Here is a 19991-nt window from a genome sequence, read left to right on the forward strand (position 1 = left end):
TTAAATTAATATAACGTGTCAACTTTCACGACAGATGGAAGTTTGTTCCAGCAATTAACCATCCGCTGGCTAAAGGCAAATTTCCGCACATCTATTCTACATCTGTCTTTTCTTAATTTGAATTTATGCCCCCTTAGGTTCGTAATCTGAACAAGTGGAAGGATCCCATCAGAATTCAGTGTGCTCAATTAATTCAAGGCCTTATACACCTCAATAAGATCACCACACAGGAGCCTAGTCTCCAACCACTGCAATTTGCAGAACTTAAGCCTCTCTTGGTAAGAGGATCCCTTCATTCCCCTCACCAATCTTGTTGCCCTTCTCTGTACACGCTCAAGGAAATCAACATCCTTCCTAAAATGAGGCCCCAGACCCGTACGCAGTACTCAAGGCATGGCCTGACCATTGCCTTATACAGAGGGACGATCACCTCCTTTTTCCCTGCTAGCAAAATTCCTATATATCATTGACAATACCGCTTGACCTACCCTGGCAGCCTGTCTGCATTGCTCAGAAAACTACATATTGACTGCACAATTACTCCCAGGTCTTTTTATTTTCTACCAACTTAAGTGTAGTACCACACAGTTGGTACGTTTCTCTGGGGTTACTTCTACCCATATGCAGTACTTTGCATTTGTCAAGGGTAGTTGCCAGTTCTTAGCCCATCTGCCCAAATTATCTAGATCCTGTTACAGTAGCACACTGCCATTAATGTCATTAACAACCCTGCCAACCTTTGTATCATCTGCAAACTTCGATACTAAGCCTGATATACCTTCATCAATATCATTGATAAATATACAAAACAACAATGGACCCAACACTGAACCCTGTGGGACTCCACTAATAACATTAGGCCATGAAGAGCAGCACCAATTGATTACCACCCTCTGTCTTCTCCCACTTAACCATCCTTTTATCCATTGTAACAACTTACCCTTAATACCATTCTGCTCCAATTTGTACGATAATCTTCCATGCGCAACAGTGTCAAAAGCTTTCCTGAAATCCAAATACAGTCAGTCCTCGTATAACACGTGTTTGCATTACACGAATTCGATCATACACGATTTATAAATAGGGGAACGTTATCTTATATAACACGAACCGAATTCGCTTATACACGATTCGCCTTTGTGTTTACAAGAAATGGCAGTCGAACGCGGAATCACCCCCAACTGAACGCAACACGATAGGAACGAAGAAGATTCTGAAAATGTATTTATGTGTTTTATATCAGTGAAGGAGAAACACATTTCACCATAATAATGTAAAAACCAACACAATTCCAGCTAACAATATAATCGCAAATTCAATTAGATGGAGTTTACTACCAGTTTATAACAGATTCCACTAGCAGAAACGCAACTGGAAATTGTTTTTATTGTTTTATGGTAGTAACCCCCAGAAATGTGCTTTAGTAAAATGTGAGGTGTTAATAGTGTATCTCGGCCTTTACGGTGTTGTTTATTCAGTTGCTACACCCGCGCAGCTTTGTTTCTGTGTATCAAGCGTGCCACCTCGTTTGTAATTGTGCTTTATTCCCCAAAAATTAGTAAAATACTTAAAAGGTGTGAAAAGGAAGCGTCCTGGCTAAGACACTGCAGATTCAGAGAGAAAAAAAAAAGAAGCAATATCGATAAACAGAGGCGGACTGGGTCAAAAATTCTTACCCGGAAAAATTTGTAGTGGCCTCATACTACGGTTTATGGCCAAAATCACACCGGCCTCCGGCCCACCGTGGTTTCCCCCGTAAGGCTTATGGCCAGTCCGCTTCTGTCGATAGAGAAAAAATATGAAATTGTGAAACGCTTTGAGCGAAATGAAAGACCATGTGATATTGCACGTGCTACAGACCTAAATGAGGCAACGCGGAGAATTATAAAGAATGCAGAGAAAATAAAAACAACTTTCATAGCGGGAACAACTCAAAGTGTAATTAAAATCCATTAGATTAAGACACGAAGAGATGGAACGGCTGTCATATCTTTGGATAGAAAATCAAACAAAAAGCAAGTTTGCTTACGATAGAAGCAAAAGCATTAGCAATATTTTATTACGACTTACGTATTATAATTATGTATTATAAAATACGTAAGTATTTTATTACGACTATTTTATTTAATATAATAAAGTTTTTACGAATAAAATACGTATTTTATCCGTAAAAAATATTATTTTTATTACGTATTTTAATCGTTATAAAATACGTAAGTATTTTATAACGATTAAAATTACCCTATTATTTATTGTGTTTGGTAATGTTTTGGTTCCAAATGTGTGTTCAATCTTGGGTGGTCGGCACCTAACCCTACTTTTCCCATAGGGCTTGTTGTTTATATTGCACGATTTTGCAATGCACGAGGATTTCTAGGAACGCAACTATCGTGCTATACGAGGACAGACTGTATATGATATCAAAATTATTTTTTACATCCAGTTCCTTTGTAACCACATCATAATATCCTATCAAATTTGTCAGACAAGACTTTCCCTTAACAAACCCATGCTGTCTCTGAATTATTGCTGCAGTCTTGTCTAGATGATCCTGCAATGCATCTTTAACCAGTGACTCCATTATTTTACCCGGAACAGAAGTTAAACTAACTGGTCTGTAATTACTCATGTCACCCTTCGATCCCAGTTTGTGAATTGGTGATACATTTGCACATCTCCAGTCCGTGGGGACCTCCCCTGAGTCCAAGGATGCTCTCATAATTATGGCTAAGGGTTTGCTTAGTTGCTTTGCCGCCTCCTTTAATATAACTGGATAGATCCCATCCACCCCAGGTGTCTTTCTTATGTTTAACTTCAACAATTACTCCTCCACTTTGCTCTCAGTTATTACAAAATCATTAAGAACCCTGCTACAATTTGATAACCTTCTGCCATCTTCAAACCTAAATAACTCCTCATGTGTGAATGTAGATGCAAAATACTCATTCAGTTTGTTTGCTATCTGAGCAGAATCATCAACAGTCGAACCATCGATATCAAGTGGACCAATCAGACCAATATTTCCTAAATGCAAGAAGATCGACTTTACTACCCATTTATAATTGCTTGCACTAACAGAAAAGTGCAATAAACCGGAAAGCGAAAATTATTTTTATTGTTTTATGGTTGTGACCTCAAGAAATGTGCTTTAGAAAAATATCACAAAGGCATTTAAAATTGATTCTTATAACAGGAACATATATTTTTTTTTTATGTAAACCCCAAACACGAGAGATATTAGAACCTATAGCACTTAGTACTGTGCTTGGGTTGGAGGTTGAGAAAGATATTTGTTGACATTGGACTTGAACTTCTGGAGACTGTAATTTTCAGGAAATACGTACAAAGGAAGGTTGTTCCAGAAAACTGCATTTGAATGAATAAGCAAGGAAGATGAAAAGTTGGTTCTGCGAGTTTGAAGTTGGACAGTAAATGGATGTTGGCTGGTGGCGGTAGATGTTCGGACTGTTTTGAAAGAGAGAGCGAGAATTATAGAAGCCAATTCAGAAGAACAGTGCCCATGGAAGTATCTGTAGAAGCGACATACAGCAGAAACAGCACGTTTAGGAGACAGTGAGTGGAGAGACTCTGTTAGAGATGAATCATTAATTAACCTAACTGCCCTCTTCTGAACAGAATCAAGAAGCCTGAGAGAGGTTTTGGGGGCACCACCCAAAATGTGGGAATAATATTCCATGGTAGGGTGGATTTGCGATTTCTACTTAGTGAACAGCTGTTTGGAAGAAAAGTAGAGCGAAAGAGAAAACTAAGTTTTTTAGATGCAGAGGAAGCAATATTTGTAATGTGCTTGTGCCAAAAGAGATTAGAAGTCAGAGTAATCCCCAAAATAGATATATCATTTTGCCTAGAAATCGGAGTGTCACCAAAGATAAGTATAGGAGCAGAAGAATCCTTTTTGCGAGGTATAAGAAAAGACTGAGTTTTAGAAGGACTGAAGTCAACTAAGTTGTCTTTGCACCTCTGGAGAATTACCTGCAGACGGGATTTAAGGAATTGGTAGCAAATTTCCGAGAAGTTGAAGCTGGTTGAGCAGGGCACAATTTCTCAAAATGGAAAGTGGAATGCAATGTACTATCATCGGCAAAACTATGCATAGGATTTCCAGTCAATGGAAGAAGATCATTAATATACAAGAGGAAAAGAGTGGGGGAAAGAACTGAACCTTGAGGGACAACAGCATTAGTGGGAAGTTAGAAGATGGAGAGCCATCTACCATCACCCTCAGTGAGCAATCAGAGAGAAAACTGAATAACCATTACAAAAAACAGTTGGCAAACCATAAGATGGAAGCTTGTTTAGAAGACCTTTATGCCAGACACGATCGAAAGCCTTTGAGTTGTCAAGAGCAACTGTTTGTGTTTCACCAAACTTTTCCATTGAATTTGTCCATAAATGGGTAACATAAGCCAGAATATAACCAGTGGATCGACACTGACGGAATCCATACTGGTGATCATTGATCAGACAGAAGATTTCTAAGTTTAAGAATTGACAGTTAATTGATTTCTCCATTACTTTAGAAAGAGTAGAAGTAATTGCAATGGGATGATAATTGGATGTAATGGATTTGTCACCCTTTTTAGGAACTGGCTGGATATAAACAAATTTCCAAGCAGAAGGAAAAACACCTTTGGAATAAGAAAGTGAAAAAAGGTGGCAAAGAACAGGAGTAAGTTAAGGAGCACAGATTTTGAGAAGAAGTGGAGAAATATCATCGGGACCTGGAGCTTTAGCATTAGCCTTAGTAGAGGCATTTGATGCAAGAAAGCAAGCTTATGCAGCATCAGCCAAAAAAATAAATAAATAAATAAAAAATAACCACTTCCACTTCACCCCTCTGTTCATTCGAAATACCTGTCCAGCTGAGCCTTAAACTTATTTAGGCTATCAACTTCTACGACAAGGGATGGAAATCTGTTCCACCAACCAACCACCCCCTGGCTAAAGGCAAATTTCCTCACGTCTATCCTACATCTCTCTTTCCTCACTTTGAATTTATGCCCTCTCAAGTGATTATTCTGAGCAAGAGGAAGAATCCCATCAGCATTGAGCATGCTCAAACCATTCAAGGCTTTATACACCTCTATCAGATCACCTCACTGGTGCCTAGTCTCCAGACACTGTAATTTGCAAAACTTAAGCCTTTCTTGGTAAGAGAACCCCTTTGTTCCATTCACCAATCTTGTTGCCCTTCTCTGTACTCGTTCCAGCATCTCTACATCCTTCTTGAAATGAGGCCTCCAGACCTGTATACAGTACTCTAGGTGTATCCTGACCATTGGCTTATATAAGAGAATAATCACCTCCTTATCCCTGCTAGAAAAATTCCTATATATCATCAACAATACACCATGAGCTACTTTTGCAGCCCGTCTGCACTGCTCAGAAAACTTCTTATCTGCCTGCACAACCACCCCCAGGTCCTTTTCACTCTCTACCACTGTCAATGTAGTACCACAGAGTTGATATGTTGCTCTGAGGTTGCTGTTTCTCATATGTAGTACTTTACATTTGTCAATGTTAAACTTCATTTGCCACCTGTCAGCCCATCTGCTCAACCTTTCGAGATCCTGTTGCAGTAGCATACTGTCAGTAGTGTCCTTGACAACCCTGCCAACCTTCGTATCGTCTGCAAACTTGGACATTAAGCTTGATATACCATCATCAATATCATTTATAAATACAGAAAACAATAATGGACCAATACTGAACCATGAGGGACTCCACTAATAACATTAGTCCACGATGAGCAGTGTCCATTGATTACCACTCTCTGTCTTCTCCCCTTTAACCATAGCAGCAATTTGCCTCCAATGCCACACTGCTCCAATTTGTGCAGCAGTCTTCCATGTGCAACAGTATCAAAAACCTTTCTAAGATCCAAGTATATAATATCAAAGTTATTCCCTGCATCCAGTTCTTTTGTGACTGCATCATAGTATCCAATCAAATTGGTCAGGCAAGACTTCCCCTTAATAAAACCATGCTGTGTCTTAGCTATAATTGAAGTCTTGTCTAGATGATCCTGCAGTGCTTCTTTAACCAGTGCCTCCATTAATTTTCCGGGAACAGAAGTTAAACTAACAGGTCTATAATTACTTGTGTTGCCCTTTGATCCTCTTTGTGAATTGGGGTCACATTTGCACATCTCCAGTCCATGGGTACTTCCCCTGAGTCCAAGGAAGCTCTCATAATTATGTGACTAAGGGTTTGCTTACTTCCTTTGCTGCCTCCTTTAATATAACTGGATAGATCCCATCCACCCCAGGTGTCTTTCTTGTATTTATCTTCAACAATTTCTCCTCCACTTTACTCTCAGTTATTACAAGTTTCTCTAGCTTACTGCCAGAGATGAATACACCTCTGGCATTCCCCTCACTGAATAACTCCTCATGTGTGAATGTCGATGCAAAATATTCATTTATAGTGTTAGCTACCTGAGCAGGATTATCAACAGTTGACCCCTCCAAATTCATCAAAATCCTTCTGACATCCTTTTGACGGAAGACCACGTTAGGCATTGAATGTAGCATGTTGGGAATGGTGGGAGGCGTTTTACCAAGATCATTAATACATGCACATTTATTGGTAAACCAAGGTTTAGATAAAGGACGAGATTTTAAAGTGGAGTGTGGGATAAAGGATTCTATTCCTGCAAGAATTTCACTGACACGATCTGAGCAAACGTTGATCTCAGAAGTTTTGAAACGGTAATCCGACCAAGAAAAAGAAATCTCGCAGGTCATATCATTTTGCATTTTTGTAATGCCAAACAATATGAGGTTGGAAATAGCAATGAGATAAAGGCTCCATTGGAGAAGAGACAATCACCAAGTTTGATCTGAGGTGCCTAAAGGACCTCTCACTTCGACCGTGTACTTAGAAGGGTTGTTTGTGAGAAAAAGAAAAACCGTGTTGCTGTATGGTTAGGATTATCTAGTATTCTTGTAGGTAAATGAACAATCTGTGCAAGGTCATTAGTAATTGCTAAAGACTCAGCATCTCGACCAGTTGGGTCGGTGTGACTAGAAAATGGGAAAACGGAAGCCAGCTGAAGTTGTGAACATTAAAATCACCAAGGAAAATTACCTCACTGTTAGGAAAGTTGGACTGGAGATAGTCAAGTTGCAAAGAGAGGAAGTCAAAGATTAGTGGAGTTTGGAGAACAGTAGAGACAACAGATGAATTTGGCACAATGAGGTAGAGAGATTTTAAGTCAGAGAAGATCAAAAAGAGGAGATTCCAAATTACGAAGTCTCTGACAGGTAATATCGGAACAGGCATATGCACAAGTACCACCTTTGAGGCGAAAGGAATCGTACAGCGAATAATTTGGGCAACTGAGATGAGCAGTAGTTGAATCAACTGATAACTGAGATTCTGTCAGAAAAAGTACATGGGGTTTGGCAGACTGAAGGGGGAAATGGACATTGTTGAGATTTGAATTCAGACCACGTTTATTTGTGAAATTAATTAGGAAGTGTTTGGGAGGTTTCGATCTTTTCGCAAATAAGCTTACTCTATTAGTTTGACAATTCGTAGTGTATTCAATAGTAAGAAAAAGTGGGTGGGACATGCTGTATGAAGTAATGAAATTTTTGGATATGGCTTACACTTGGTAATACCCAGATCCTTGACGTAACGTGGCCTCGACAATGCCCCCTACATACACACTACTCTGACTCACTCCAATCACTATCTGGCAGAGTAAAGGTAGCAAGATTATACACTAGCTGAACCAGAAGCATCCTAGAGAGTTACCAATAGGTTTGGTCCACTGTACTAACTAGTAGCTGGCGTGCGAACACCGTTTTAGAGCTGTACTCTTGAAATGTAAGGAAGATTGGATCTCGCCACAATCTTCCCCATCTCTTCCATCATGATGAAAGAGATGGGGAAGGGTTGACCGGAACTTAGCTCTGGAGTCTAAACATGGGTTTAACCACTTCAAGCCTCCAATAAGCAAAGTGGTGGTATTGCACCAATTGATGAGAGTCATCTACTACCTAGTACTGCCTGGTAACACAAAGGGGTGGCTTTGCTCAATGTGGTGTGGGCACACACCTCAGCCCCTACTTACGTTGGTTCACACCTAGGTGGTCACCCACCGTGTGCTTGTGCATGGAGATTATACTCAGGATTACTAACAGTCCCACCATCATGAAGTGCAAGCAGAGGATTTGGCTGACACAGACCGTCCGTACTTTGCCGGAATTGGGTTCACTTGACTTGAGTGTCACCCGAATATCAGTTCCACCAGCGTTTTAGATTCCCAGTTAGCAGGTACAGCTTTTCTCATTTTTAAGGTCACGCTCGTGTCCTTAAAAATGAGAGATAAATAGCTTAGTTATACAGCGAAAATTTCAACTTCCGAGGTCGTGGAACGAATTACCAAAAAACAATGTGTTATGGGGTTCAATATTACGATATTTTCACGATACAATGGTGTCTCTGGAACTGATTAATATCGTAAAGCGGTATTAATCAGTAGGGGTACTCTGTATTGTATAGCTACGCATGTGGTTTGGAATGTGGTATTTATGAATGTTTAACCTTCATTTTTTGCAATTAATGTTCATATTTTCGATTTTGTTGATACTTGATACTTCGGGAAAAAAAACTTGTAAAGCGAGAACTGCTTGTACTATAAATTCTTATTACCTTTTGTAAGGCACAAAAGGTAATAAGAATTGGGTTGCCTTGGAGAAAAATAAAATAAAAGTGTCACTATGGTATAGCATGTGCATATTAATGCACAGTACAATGCTTTTAAGGTTATTTTAACTGATTTTATCTTGTTTATTTTAATAAAAAGTAGCGAGTCACTGCATTTTATTTAAACTTCATCTGTCATTTTTATCTTTTATTGCCATCACTTCTAGACAACAATTTTTTGAAATTTAGATTGCTCGATTATTTTTTTGGCAAGTTTCAAAATGCTCACTCTTTATATTACAGTTGTCTTGTAAGAAGACACCCACAGGAGATATATTCATGTACACCATCACGGAATGGCAGTAGGTGGTAAACGCAATGGAAATAATGGAGAACCAGGTAAGAAACTAAATATTTTTCTGTATATATATGTAAATTGAAACTTTGATATTGTATTATACACTAGAATATTGTAATATTGAAAGGTGCGCCCCCATCTTGTAAGATAGGCCTCCAAATTTTCTGATGTATATCTCGGGCAAAAAAAAAAAAAAAAAAAGGTTTTTGATTGTTTGGAAATTTATGTGGAGTGTACTAATGCTTGAATGTTTTTACGAATGGGGTGGAATGCTTATTAAATATATTTTTCCATTTGATTAAAGAAAAATTAGTTGTAACAGGATTTTATTGTACTTAAAATACTAGGATATTAATAATCCTAATTACGAGTCCAGTAATCCAGTATATTATTTATCCAGGGAATACAGGAAATTTTTTTCCCCCTCGTCAAATACCTGTAAATTTCACAGCATAATAAAAATTCGTACCTTGTTTGGCCCTCACGGCCAGGTAGCACAGTGGTTATAATCATTATCCTCCCACACCATATGTGAAAAGGCCTGAGTTCAAATTGCATCGATGATGCAGCAGCTTTTTTCACAGTGATGTCGAATTAGTTGATCTCAGGTGAGGGTTGCATGATTATTCTTTTGAAAACCCTAGTTTTTCATCTAGGATGCTGACCAAAGGATGCATGCAATTGCAGGCACGTATATTCAGGGGCAGCTTGTCCATAAACACTGCAGCACCCCCAGCTATTTAAATCTAGATATGCAGTGAATGAAGTTATATGAAATTTTGAAAGAACCATTTAGAAAATAATGCTGTATTTATAGGCATTTCAAAAACTATTCAGAATGATATTCTTGACTGTTTGCTGCAAATATGTAGCAAACAGTCAAGAATCTTCTTTTGTAGCTGTCATGGCTGATGACACAACAGATGTTTCAGAACATACACAAATGGTAATTGTTCTGAGATATGAACTGAATGGAGACATTTTTGAGTGTTTTTTTTGGGTTTTTTCACTCCGGAAAACCAAACGGCAGACAGAATATCGAAATGTATTCTAGATCAGTTAGATAAAATCCTCGAAGGAAATTCTCAAAAACTGGTTGCTCAGACATTTGATGGCACAAGTATGAAGAAAGGGAAAGTTCAGGCTAAAATAAAAGAAGTGTACAAAAATGCACATTTTATTCACTGCTATGCACACAAACTGAATCTGATTATGAGAAATGCAACAGGTAGTACCCGAGATTGAAGAATATTCTTTTCGAACCTCATGTCGATAGCAACATTTTTCTCAAGATCACCACGGCGTCTCTTTTCTCAGAAAGCATGTGGACAGCTGTGTTGCCCGACCTTCCCCTACAAGATGAAACTTCAATATACAGTCAATCCTCGTATAGCACGATAGTTGTGTTCCTAGAAACCCTCATGCAATGCAAAATCGTGCAATAAAAACAACAGGCCCTATGGGAAAAATAGTGTTAGGTGCCGACCACTACAGACTGAACACACATTTGTAAACAAAACAATACCGAACACAATAAATAATCGTAATAAAATACTTACGTATTTTATTAAGACTATTACGTGATAAAATATTGCTAATGCTTTTGCTTCTATCGTAAGCAAACTTGTTTTTTGTCTGGTTTTCTATTCAAACAGTTGACAGCCGTCCCATCTCTTTCAATTCTTTGTGTCTTAATCTAATGGATTTTAATTACACTTTGAGTTGTTCCTGCTGTGAAAGTTGTTTTTATTTTCTCTGTAATTCTCTGCGTTGCCTCATTTAGGTCTGTAGCACGTGCAATATCACATGGTCTTTCATTTCGCTCAAAGCGTTTCACAATTTCATATTTTTTCTCTATCAACAGAGGCGGACTGGCCATAAGCCTTACCGGGGAAACCCCGGTGGGCCGGGGGCCGGTGTGATTTTGGCCATAAACCATAGTATGAGGCCACTATAAATTTCCCGGGTAAGAATTTTTGACCAGTCCGCCTCTGTTTATCGATATTGCTTTTCTTTTTCTATGTGAATCTGCAGTGTCTTCACCAGGACACTTCCTTTTCACACCTTTTAAGTATTTTACTCATTTTTAGGGAATAAAGCACAATTACAAAACGATGTGGCACGCTTGATACACATTAACAAAGCTGCACGCATGTAGGAACTGAATAAACAACACCGTAAAGGCAGAGATACACTATTAACACCTCACATTTTACTAAAGCACATTTCTAGGGGTTACTACCATAAAATATTAAAAACAATTTCCAGTTGCGTTTCTGCTTGTGGAATCTGTTATAAACTGGTAGTAAACTCGATCTAATTGCATTTGCAATTATATCTATAGCTGGAATTGTGTTGGTTTTTATGTTATTATGGTGAAATGTGTTTCTCCTTCACTGATATAAAAAACATAAATACATTTTCAGAATCTTCTCTTCATTCCTATCGTGTTGCATTCGGTTGGGGTGATTCTGCATTCGACTGCCATTTCTTGTAAACACAAAGGCGAATCGTGCATAAGCGAATTCAGTTCGTGTTATATAAGATATCGTTCCCCTATTTATAAATCGTGTATGGTGATAATTGGACTCCACCACCTCTTCTGTTGATTCTACAGTTTCCAGTGCCCTTGTATTTAGTTATATGCAGAAGAATATGAACTTGCTTTGTTTCTGTTAGCTGCAATTCAGTTAAACCAACGAAATCAAATTCACATAGAAAGAGTAGGTTTGTAATGAATGCAATTTATTTGCCATGCTACGCACATTTTGGAGGAAGAATTGGATTTTGGCTACCTCTTCTTGTCTCTCTGTGTGGCATGCAAAAAGGTTTGACTGGTATATTGGTAGTAGTTGAGAGATTCATTTTGTAATGTCTTGTGGGTCTTTCTATAGAAGGTTTTACCAGAGTTCTGGGGACAGCACTTTTTATCAAGGATGGTATCCACACTTCTGTTCTGACAAGTGATTATGAAGAATGTGTATGTGGGATGTTTTTTGTTTTGTTTTAATTGTTCTGATGTCCACTTAACTCCCATATTCTTAGGTGAAGAACATCTGTACCTTATTGGCCTTGGTTGATGGGCTGTCTTGAAATGAATACCTTTTGTTTGTTAGGTATGGCAGTAATCTGATATAATTGTTCTAGTATTTTAACTTGGCTTTCTGAGGTCTTGATTTGTTAGGTGCTGGCATCAATGGGCTTCTGTGAGTGTCTTAGGAAGGACTAAGTTTGAGGCTCTGTTGCTGTGGCAATTTGTACAGAAGTGGTCTTAAATCGTCGGAATTCTGTTGTGGTTTAATGTTGTGAAATATTGAAGGGGAAAATTTTTGACATTGATGGGTAGTCTTACAAGTTCAGTATTTTCAGCAGTTTTTTGGAAGTCGAGAGTACTGTTTGGAAGATCTGGATGGTAATCATTTGATTAATTTGAAGTCATTAACCCACCAGCAGCAGTTTGACCATTAATTTGAAAGTAAGGTTCTTCTTGTGAGAACTTATTATGATTATGACTCTTTCCGATACAGTTGATGAAGGACAATTAGAAGTGGGCTGGATGAAGGATGGTTGATTTTACGGGCTGTGTCTTGGGTCCTGAAGGCTTTTCTTCACTTTGGTAAGGTCTTGTTGTAGCAGAGTTTTTTGATCCCTAAGTCTCTTTTTGTCAAGGAGCAGTTGAGCAATAGTATCGTGAATTGAAAATAAATTATTTTTAATGAGCTGCTCTGTTTGGGATTGGATCAAGTTAAGTTGGCCCAGATATTGACCAGAGAAAGCATTCAACAAGGATTTGGCTTCAATTTTATTTTCATGTTGCACCAGCTTGTATGTAGTAAAAAGGTTTTTTATTCTTAGTGTCTTAAGAAGAATACATAATTTAAGTTATAGATATTAATGCTTCTCTACAATGCAAAATTGTGCAGTCCAGTTCTTAATGTAGAGCAGTAGTTCCCGAACTACTTAGATCTACGGACCCCTTCAAAAAAAAAAAAAAAAAAGTTTGCAGACCCCCATATATAACATATGCATATATATGTGGCCGACCACCTTTATTGGGCCCCCTGGAACTGGCCTATGGATCCCAGTTTGGGAAATGCTGATGTAGAGGATTGTTAATATTTGAAACAGATGTAAGAAGGTTAATTTTTCATTTGAGCATCTGAGGAGTTTGTAATAAAAATAAAATTCAGTACTTACACTTGGTTGTTACAAAGAAATTAAATATAATAAAATACTTGGTTCAATCTTTATAATTTTCAGCACTCCAAAAGTTGTTAACATCACTCGAACAAGTGTGTCAGAAAGCTGATAGCAGACAAGATGACAGGAATTTTCTTCGTGAATTACTGCAAAGTCGTTCTCTTCAGGCTCTGGTTTTTGTGAGTATTTGCTATTTCTATTTATACGTATATAATATATTGTGCCATTTCATTTGTTTAAAAGGAGATTATATTGAATAATATTATGCACAGAACAATACGCAGTAGGCTATATGTCATTTATGAGAAATCATTTGTACAGTGTAAATTTGAAATTAATTCATGCCTATATTATATTTACATTATGTTATTTATGATATTTAAATTAACTGTTCAAACTGTTTTCAGTAATTTATTTTTCTCTGAGTTTCATCTCTTGTTGGTAAACTGGCAAAATTTACTTACAGCAAGGGTTTGATTGATTGTTGGAATAAACTTCCATTTGGTGTTGTATAAGTGAGTGGTTTAAATAATTTAAAGAGGGATTGTATTTTGATTTTTCTCTTATTGATTTTTTTTTTTATTAGAACAGATAGTATAATGAAGTGAGTAATTTTTTAACTTTTTATTTATTAATTATTATTATTTTTTTCACTAATGCAGTATGAGCTTACTTCCTTGCAATGTTTTGCCACTTTCATAAATACTAATATGCTATATTCTGTATTTTAATTTTTCTGAAATATTATTTGGTTTTAACCCTTTTGCAAGTGTGTGCATATATATACTTTTCTTCGTGTGAAGAACCAAAGAAGTATGAACATCTATATACGTGTTGAAGGTTCTTTCAGTGCAATATCAACAAATTGCGTCTATATATTTTTGTGTATACAGGGTGATTCACTACCAGTGCGACAAACTTGCAGGAGGTGTAGGGGGCACAAAGACGAATCGGAATCACATAGCATTGCAGGGTCCGAAATGTCTTCATCATGCAGTAGAGGACGTTGAATGGGAGGTTGCGTGAACAGCGATCCCGCTGAAAATCAGCATTTGCGAACCGGTTCCCTAGGCAGTAGAATGGACGAGTATTCAAATGTTGAACTGGCCGACATGCACCTCACGTATGGAGCTGCGGACTGTAACAGGTGCGCCACCCTGCGCTTGCACCAGGAACGTTTCCCGCACAGGCGTGCTCCTCATCATACGATTTTCGCACGTGTGCACAGAAGGTTATGTGAGACAGGTTGTTTCACGAGAGGTACCATGAATCGAGAGCAAACGACAAGGACGCCAGACAATGAGGAGAATGTCCTACGTCTTGCAGAAGGCAATCCGAGTACTCGAACGATAGGCCAACGATTGAGTATTTCCCAATCCACTGTATGGAGGATACTGTCAACAAACCAAATGAGTTCATACCATCTGCAACGCGTCCAATCGTTGGAGCCTGAGGATTATCCACTCCGGAGGACTTTTGCTACTTGGTTTCTCCAACAGAAACGGTTTGCAAATGCTGACTTCCCACAGGATCGCTGTTTATGCGAGCTCCCGTTCAACGTCCTCTACCGCATGACAAAGGCATTTCGGACCCTGCAATGCTATGTGATTCCGATTCGTCTTTGTGCCCCCTACACCTCCTGCAAGTTTGTCGCACTGGTAGTGAATCACCCTGTATATGTATACATATGCACGGATTCTCTTGAAACTCTACATCTTGTTACCATCTGTCAACCATAACACAAGCAGTAGTAGCCATTTGTGTACTTACGATAAATTCAGAAATTGGCAAGACAGTGTACCCTTCAACAAGATTCAAACCGATGTAAGCGCACACGAGCTGAAATTGAAGAAATCCTTTGGAATTGAGATCCATAAGTTGATAAAACCGAATCAAAGAATACACATATAAACATAAAGGATATTAGTGCAAAGAAAAAATTAAGTAATGACAAGTTTTTGTTTTACAGTTTTTCAATTTTTAGAAATTTTTTTATTAAATTTAAATTTTATTTTTTACAGGAATTTCACTGTAATGTTCAGTTGTAGAGGCTAAATGGGGGGGGAATGATATTTAAAAGCATTTATATACAGATTTTAAAATTTTATGAACTTCTAAATTCCTCAAAACAAAAAAAAAAAAAAAAATTCACTGCATTGTAATCCAGGAACCCACTCAGAAAAGAGTTAAATAACCCTTTTTGTAGTCAAATGATCACTGCTGGCTAAAGGCAAATTTCTGCACATCTATTCTCCATCTGTCCTTTCTTAATTTGAATTTACGCCCCCCTTAGGTTCGTAATCTGAACAAGTGGAAGGATCCCATCAGAATTCAGCGTGCTCAACCCATTCAAGGCCTTATACACCTCAATCAGATCACCGCGCAGGTGCCTAATCTCCAGCCACTGCAATTTGCAGAACTTAAGCCTCTCTTGGTAAGAGGATCCCTTCGTTCCCCTCACCAATCTTGTTGCCCTTCTCTGTACACGCTCAAGTAAATCTACATCCTTCCTAAAATGAGGCCTCCAGACCTGTACACAGTACTCAAGGCGTGGCCTGACCATTGCCTTATACAGAGGGATAATCACCTCCTTTTCCCTGCTAGCAAAATTATTGCATTGACAAAACCCCATGACCTGCCCTGGCAGCCTGTCTGCATTGCTCCGAAAACTTCATATCTGACTGCACAATTACTCCCAGGTCTTTTTCATTTTCTACCACCTTAAGTGTAGTACCACACAGTTGGTACGTTTCTCTGGGGTTCCTTCTACCCGTAGGCAGTACTTTGCATTTGTCAAGGTTAAGCTTCAGTTGCCACTTCTTAGCCCATCTGCCCAAATTATCTAGATCCTGTTGCAGTAGCACACTGCCATTACTGTCGTTAACAACCCTGCCAACCTTTGTATCATCTGCAAACTGCGACATTAAGCCTGATATACCCTCATCAATATCATTGATAAATATACAAAACAACAGTGGACCCAACACCGAACCCTGTGGGACTCTACTAATAACATTAGTCCACGAAGAGCAGCACCCATTGATTACCACCCTCTGTCTTCTCCCACTTAACCATCCTTTTATCCATTGCAGCAACTTACCTTTAATACCATTCTTCTCCAATTTGTACAATAGTCTTCCATGTGCAACAGTGTCAAAAGCTTTCCTGAAATCCAAGTATATGATATCAAAATTCTTTTTTGCATCCATTTCCTTTGTAACCACATCATAATATCCTATGAAATTTGTCAGACAAGACTTTCCCTTAACAAACCCATGCTGTGTCTGAATTATTGCAGCAGTCTTGTCTAGATGATCCTGCAATACATCTTTAACCAGTGACTCCATTATTTTACCCAGAACAGAAGTTAAACTGGTCTATAATTACTCGTGTCACCCTTCGATCCCCCTTTGTGAATTGGCGATACATTTGCACATCTCCAGTCCGTGGGAACCTTCCATGAGTCCAAGGATGCTCTTATAATTATGGCTAAGGGTTTGCTTAGTTGCTTTTCTGCCTCCTTTAATATAACTGGATAGATCCCATCCACCCCAGGTGCTTTTTTCTTATGTTTAACTTCAACAATTTCTCCTCCACTTTACTCTCAGTTTATTACAAAATCATTAAGTATCCTGCTACAATTTGATAACTTTATGCCATTTTCAAACCTTAATAATTCCTCATGTGTGAATGTAGATGCAAAATACTCATTCAGTTTGTTTGCTATCTGAGCAGGATCATCAACAGTCGAACCATCGATGTCAAGTGGACCAATTAGATTCATCCCCTTCCTTTTAGAGTTTATATAAGTAAAGAAATCCTCGCTGTTTTTCTTAGCATCTTTTGCCAATTATTTCTAGTAATCTGCTTTCGCCTCCCTAACCTCTTTTGTGACCTAATTACAGACTGGCTTATATCTGCCATAGGCTTCTGAGTCGCTTGATAATTTATATGCATCCCATGCATTTTTCTTCCCTGTTACAAGTCTCATTAATTCATTAGATAACCATTTAGGCCTAAACCCTGAACAATATTTCTTAATAGGTATGAAACGTTTCCATGATTAATTCCTTGAATGCTTCCCACTTAGAATTTACTGTTGGTAACATCGTCAGTTGATCCCACTGTACAGAATTTAAAAACTTTCTGAAACCACTGTCTAAAGAATTGCTGGAACAAACTTCCATCTGTCATTGTGGAAGTTGAAAGGTTGAATAAATTTAAGGAGGAACTGGACAGGCATTTGGAGGGAATGGTGTGATTTTTTTTTTTTTTTTGGCTGATGCTTCATAAGCTTATATATACACTTGCTTTTTTGCATCACATGCCACTACTATTTCTACAAGAGGACTGGTGATCATTTGACTACATTTTAATTTCTCTGTATATGCTTAATGCCAGTCTGTGACTACTCCTTTATTTATACATACACTGGAGTAACAAAATTTATAGTATGCTAGCTTTCTGAACAAGAATGATAACTGCTACTTTATTTGTGTGTACGTATAGAAGATGTTACATGTCAAGGTGTACAGTTGAAGTGACGCCAATTTACCACTCAATAGCACAGCATTTATGAAAATTTGTTATTAATTTTTCCCCCCTGCTTAATGATGCTATCTAGTTTGCAACTCCCAAAGCATTTTATTGATTATCTATTCCATATTGTTTTGATTTGATACTAGTGTTTGGAAGTTTATAATGCACCTGCCAGTAGACATTTTCCTTTAAATTTTCCAATTAATTCAAATACATCTCCAATAAAGGTGCTGTAGCAATTCCATTTGCAAAATAACTATTTATTTTGAGTGGCGTGAACTTTTTTCCTTTGTATGCAATGTAAGGGGAGCACAGACTTGTCTATTTGACACCAGTTCTTGTCAGTCTATAATGTAGCAGACAGTGTTTCTTGAAATAGTATTGTTAGCTTAAGTATGTATCAAAGAATATTATTATAATATAGATTTTGAAAAACAATCATTACGAGTAGCGTGGGCCTTTTTTTTTTTTTTTTTTTTATGTACATTAAAAGGATGAAGTTTTTTATTTGATATGATTTGGCAGTTTATATTGTGGTTGCTTGGGAACAAGTATTTTCATGGAATTGAAAATTTGTAAAAATAAAAACTTTGTACATAAATGCTTTTAAATATTAATTTGTTCTTATTTTGAGTTGGTTTTAATTCATTCTAATTTTAATTAATTAGAATGAATTTATTGTCAAAAATCAATTCAGTTTAAAACAAATTTTAAAAAATTTTATTTTTTTTTTATTTTTATTTTTTTTTGATGTAGTAATATCTTCTGCATATATTCATGTAGTATTTAGAATTTAGATGCAAAGTTATCCCATCAATAGATGGGATAACTTTGCATCTAAATTCCAGAAAATTTTTGTTTTTGTGTCTTCTGAACCAAATCGCCTAATAATGGCCGATAGTGCAATATCCTTCTCCTCCTCCTCTAATTTTAAAAGATGTTTTGTGTTACCATCTATTGTAAACTGTGTACAGTTACTGGGAAACACAGACAAGAAATGGCACTTACTGGGTGATTTCAAGACATTTCATACATAAATGGATACATCATTTGAAATGGCTTTGAAACAGCCTTGCAAAATATATACATGCGTAATCTAGAAAAGGTCAATATTAGTTTTCTGATCGTGACCTGTACTTTAACATGTACAGGTCACTGTTGAAAAAAAGCTGTGAATTAGGATTGAATTTGAAAGTGTCTGCAATTCTGCCCAGACAAGATAGGAGGGAGTATATGATGAGAGCCTTGTCGATCAATTCGGCCCTGGAAAGATTGTGCGAGGCTCAAGGAGTAGAATTTTTTTCAGCCTGGTCTGTACTTTTTAAAAGGAGAGACTGCTTCTACAGGGATGGGATACACTTAAATAGAACAGGTGCAAGAATATTTGCTGATGCTATCAAGGCAGCGTTAGATGGGTCGAAAAACTGCTAGCTTGGGAGGGATACAAGGACTAATAGATTAACAGTAGCCACTGGCAGAGATGAAAGTGATTCTTGCACTGCTTCTATTGGAATGAGCAGCAGCAGCCTGGAAAATAAGATGCAGGGTACTCCAGAGAATGCTGGGAGTCATTGCGGTACAAGTAAACACATGGGTTGTGTTAGGGTAGCTAAGAATAGGAACAGGTGCATGTATACTTGTGTGTACACCAATGCTAGGAGTTTGGTAAATAAATTTGATGAATTTCAGGTATTGCTCAAAACATCAAAGGCAGATATTGTTGGGATATCAGAGACGTGGTGTCACACAGATATAAGGAATGCAGAACTGGAATTTGGGGAGTACAACGTATACAGAAAGGATAGACTGAATAGGAAGGGAGGAGGGGTTATGCTATTAGTTAAGAAATACATAAAATCCAAGGAAGTGAAGCAAGTGGACATCGCTGGACAGTGCAGTGTCGAGTCAGTCTGGTGTGACATAAGCATTGGGAGATCAAAATTGAGAGTAGGAGTGTGCTATAGGCCTAATGAATCTGATGAGTACAATAAGAAACTGTACAGGGAAATAGAGTGGGCCAGTAAATCAGAGAGTCTTATAATGGGAGATTTTAATTTCCCAGATATTGACTGGAATTTGGGGGCTGGTCATTCACACACTAGCAAGGCTTTTGTGGATTTATTGGATGACTGTTTTCTACATCAGCATGTTCGGGAGGCAACTAGAGGGAGTAACACTCTTGATCTGATTATCAGTAGTGATTCTTCATGCATTAAGA

At 37.8% G+C, this 19991-nt stretch overlaps 1 protein-coding gene across 1 annotated transcript in view; it reads left to right on the plus strand.

Annotated features, from left to right (window-relative positions):
- The window catches only part of metro (membrane palmitoylated protein 7-like protein metro), a 300602-nt gene that overhangs the window by 58131 nt on the left and 222480 nt on the right, over positions 1-19991 (plus strand). The window contains exons 3-4 of the mRNA XM_090387397.1: positions 8980-9075; positions 13295-13413. Coding sequence (XP_090243523.1) covers positions 9033-9075; positions 13295-13413 — 162 coding nt within the window. The 5' untranslated portion in view covers positions 8980-9032. The remainder of the gene's footprint in view (positions 1-8979; positions 9076-13294; positions 13414-19991) is intronic.

This window comes from Mastigoproctus giganteus, chromosome 13 (genome assembly GCF_048544385.1).
Source record: "Mastigoproctus giganteus isolate SK-2022 chromosome 13, ASM4854438v1, whole genome shotgun sequence".
NCBI lineage: Eukaryota > Metazoa > Arthropoda > Arachnida > Uropygi > Thelyphonidae > Mastigoproctus > Mastigoproctus giganteus.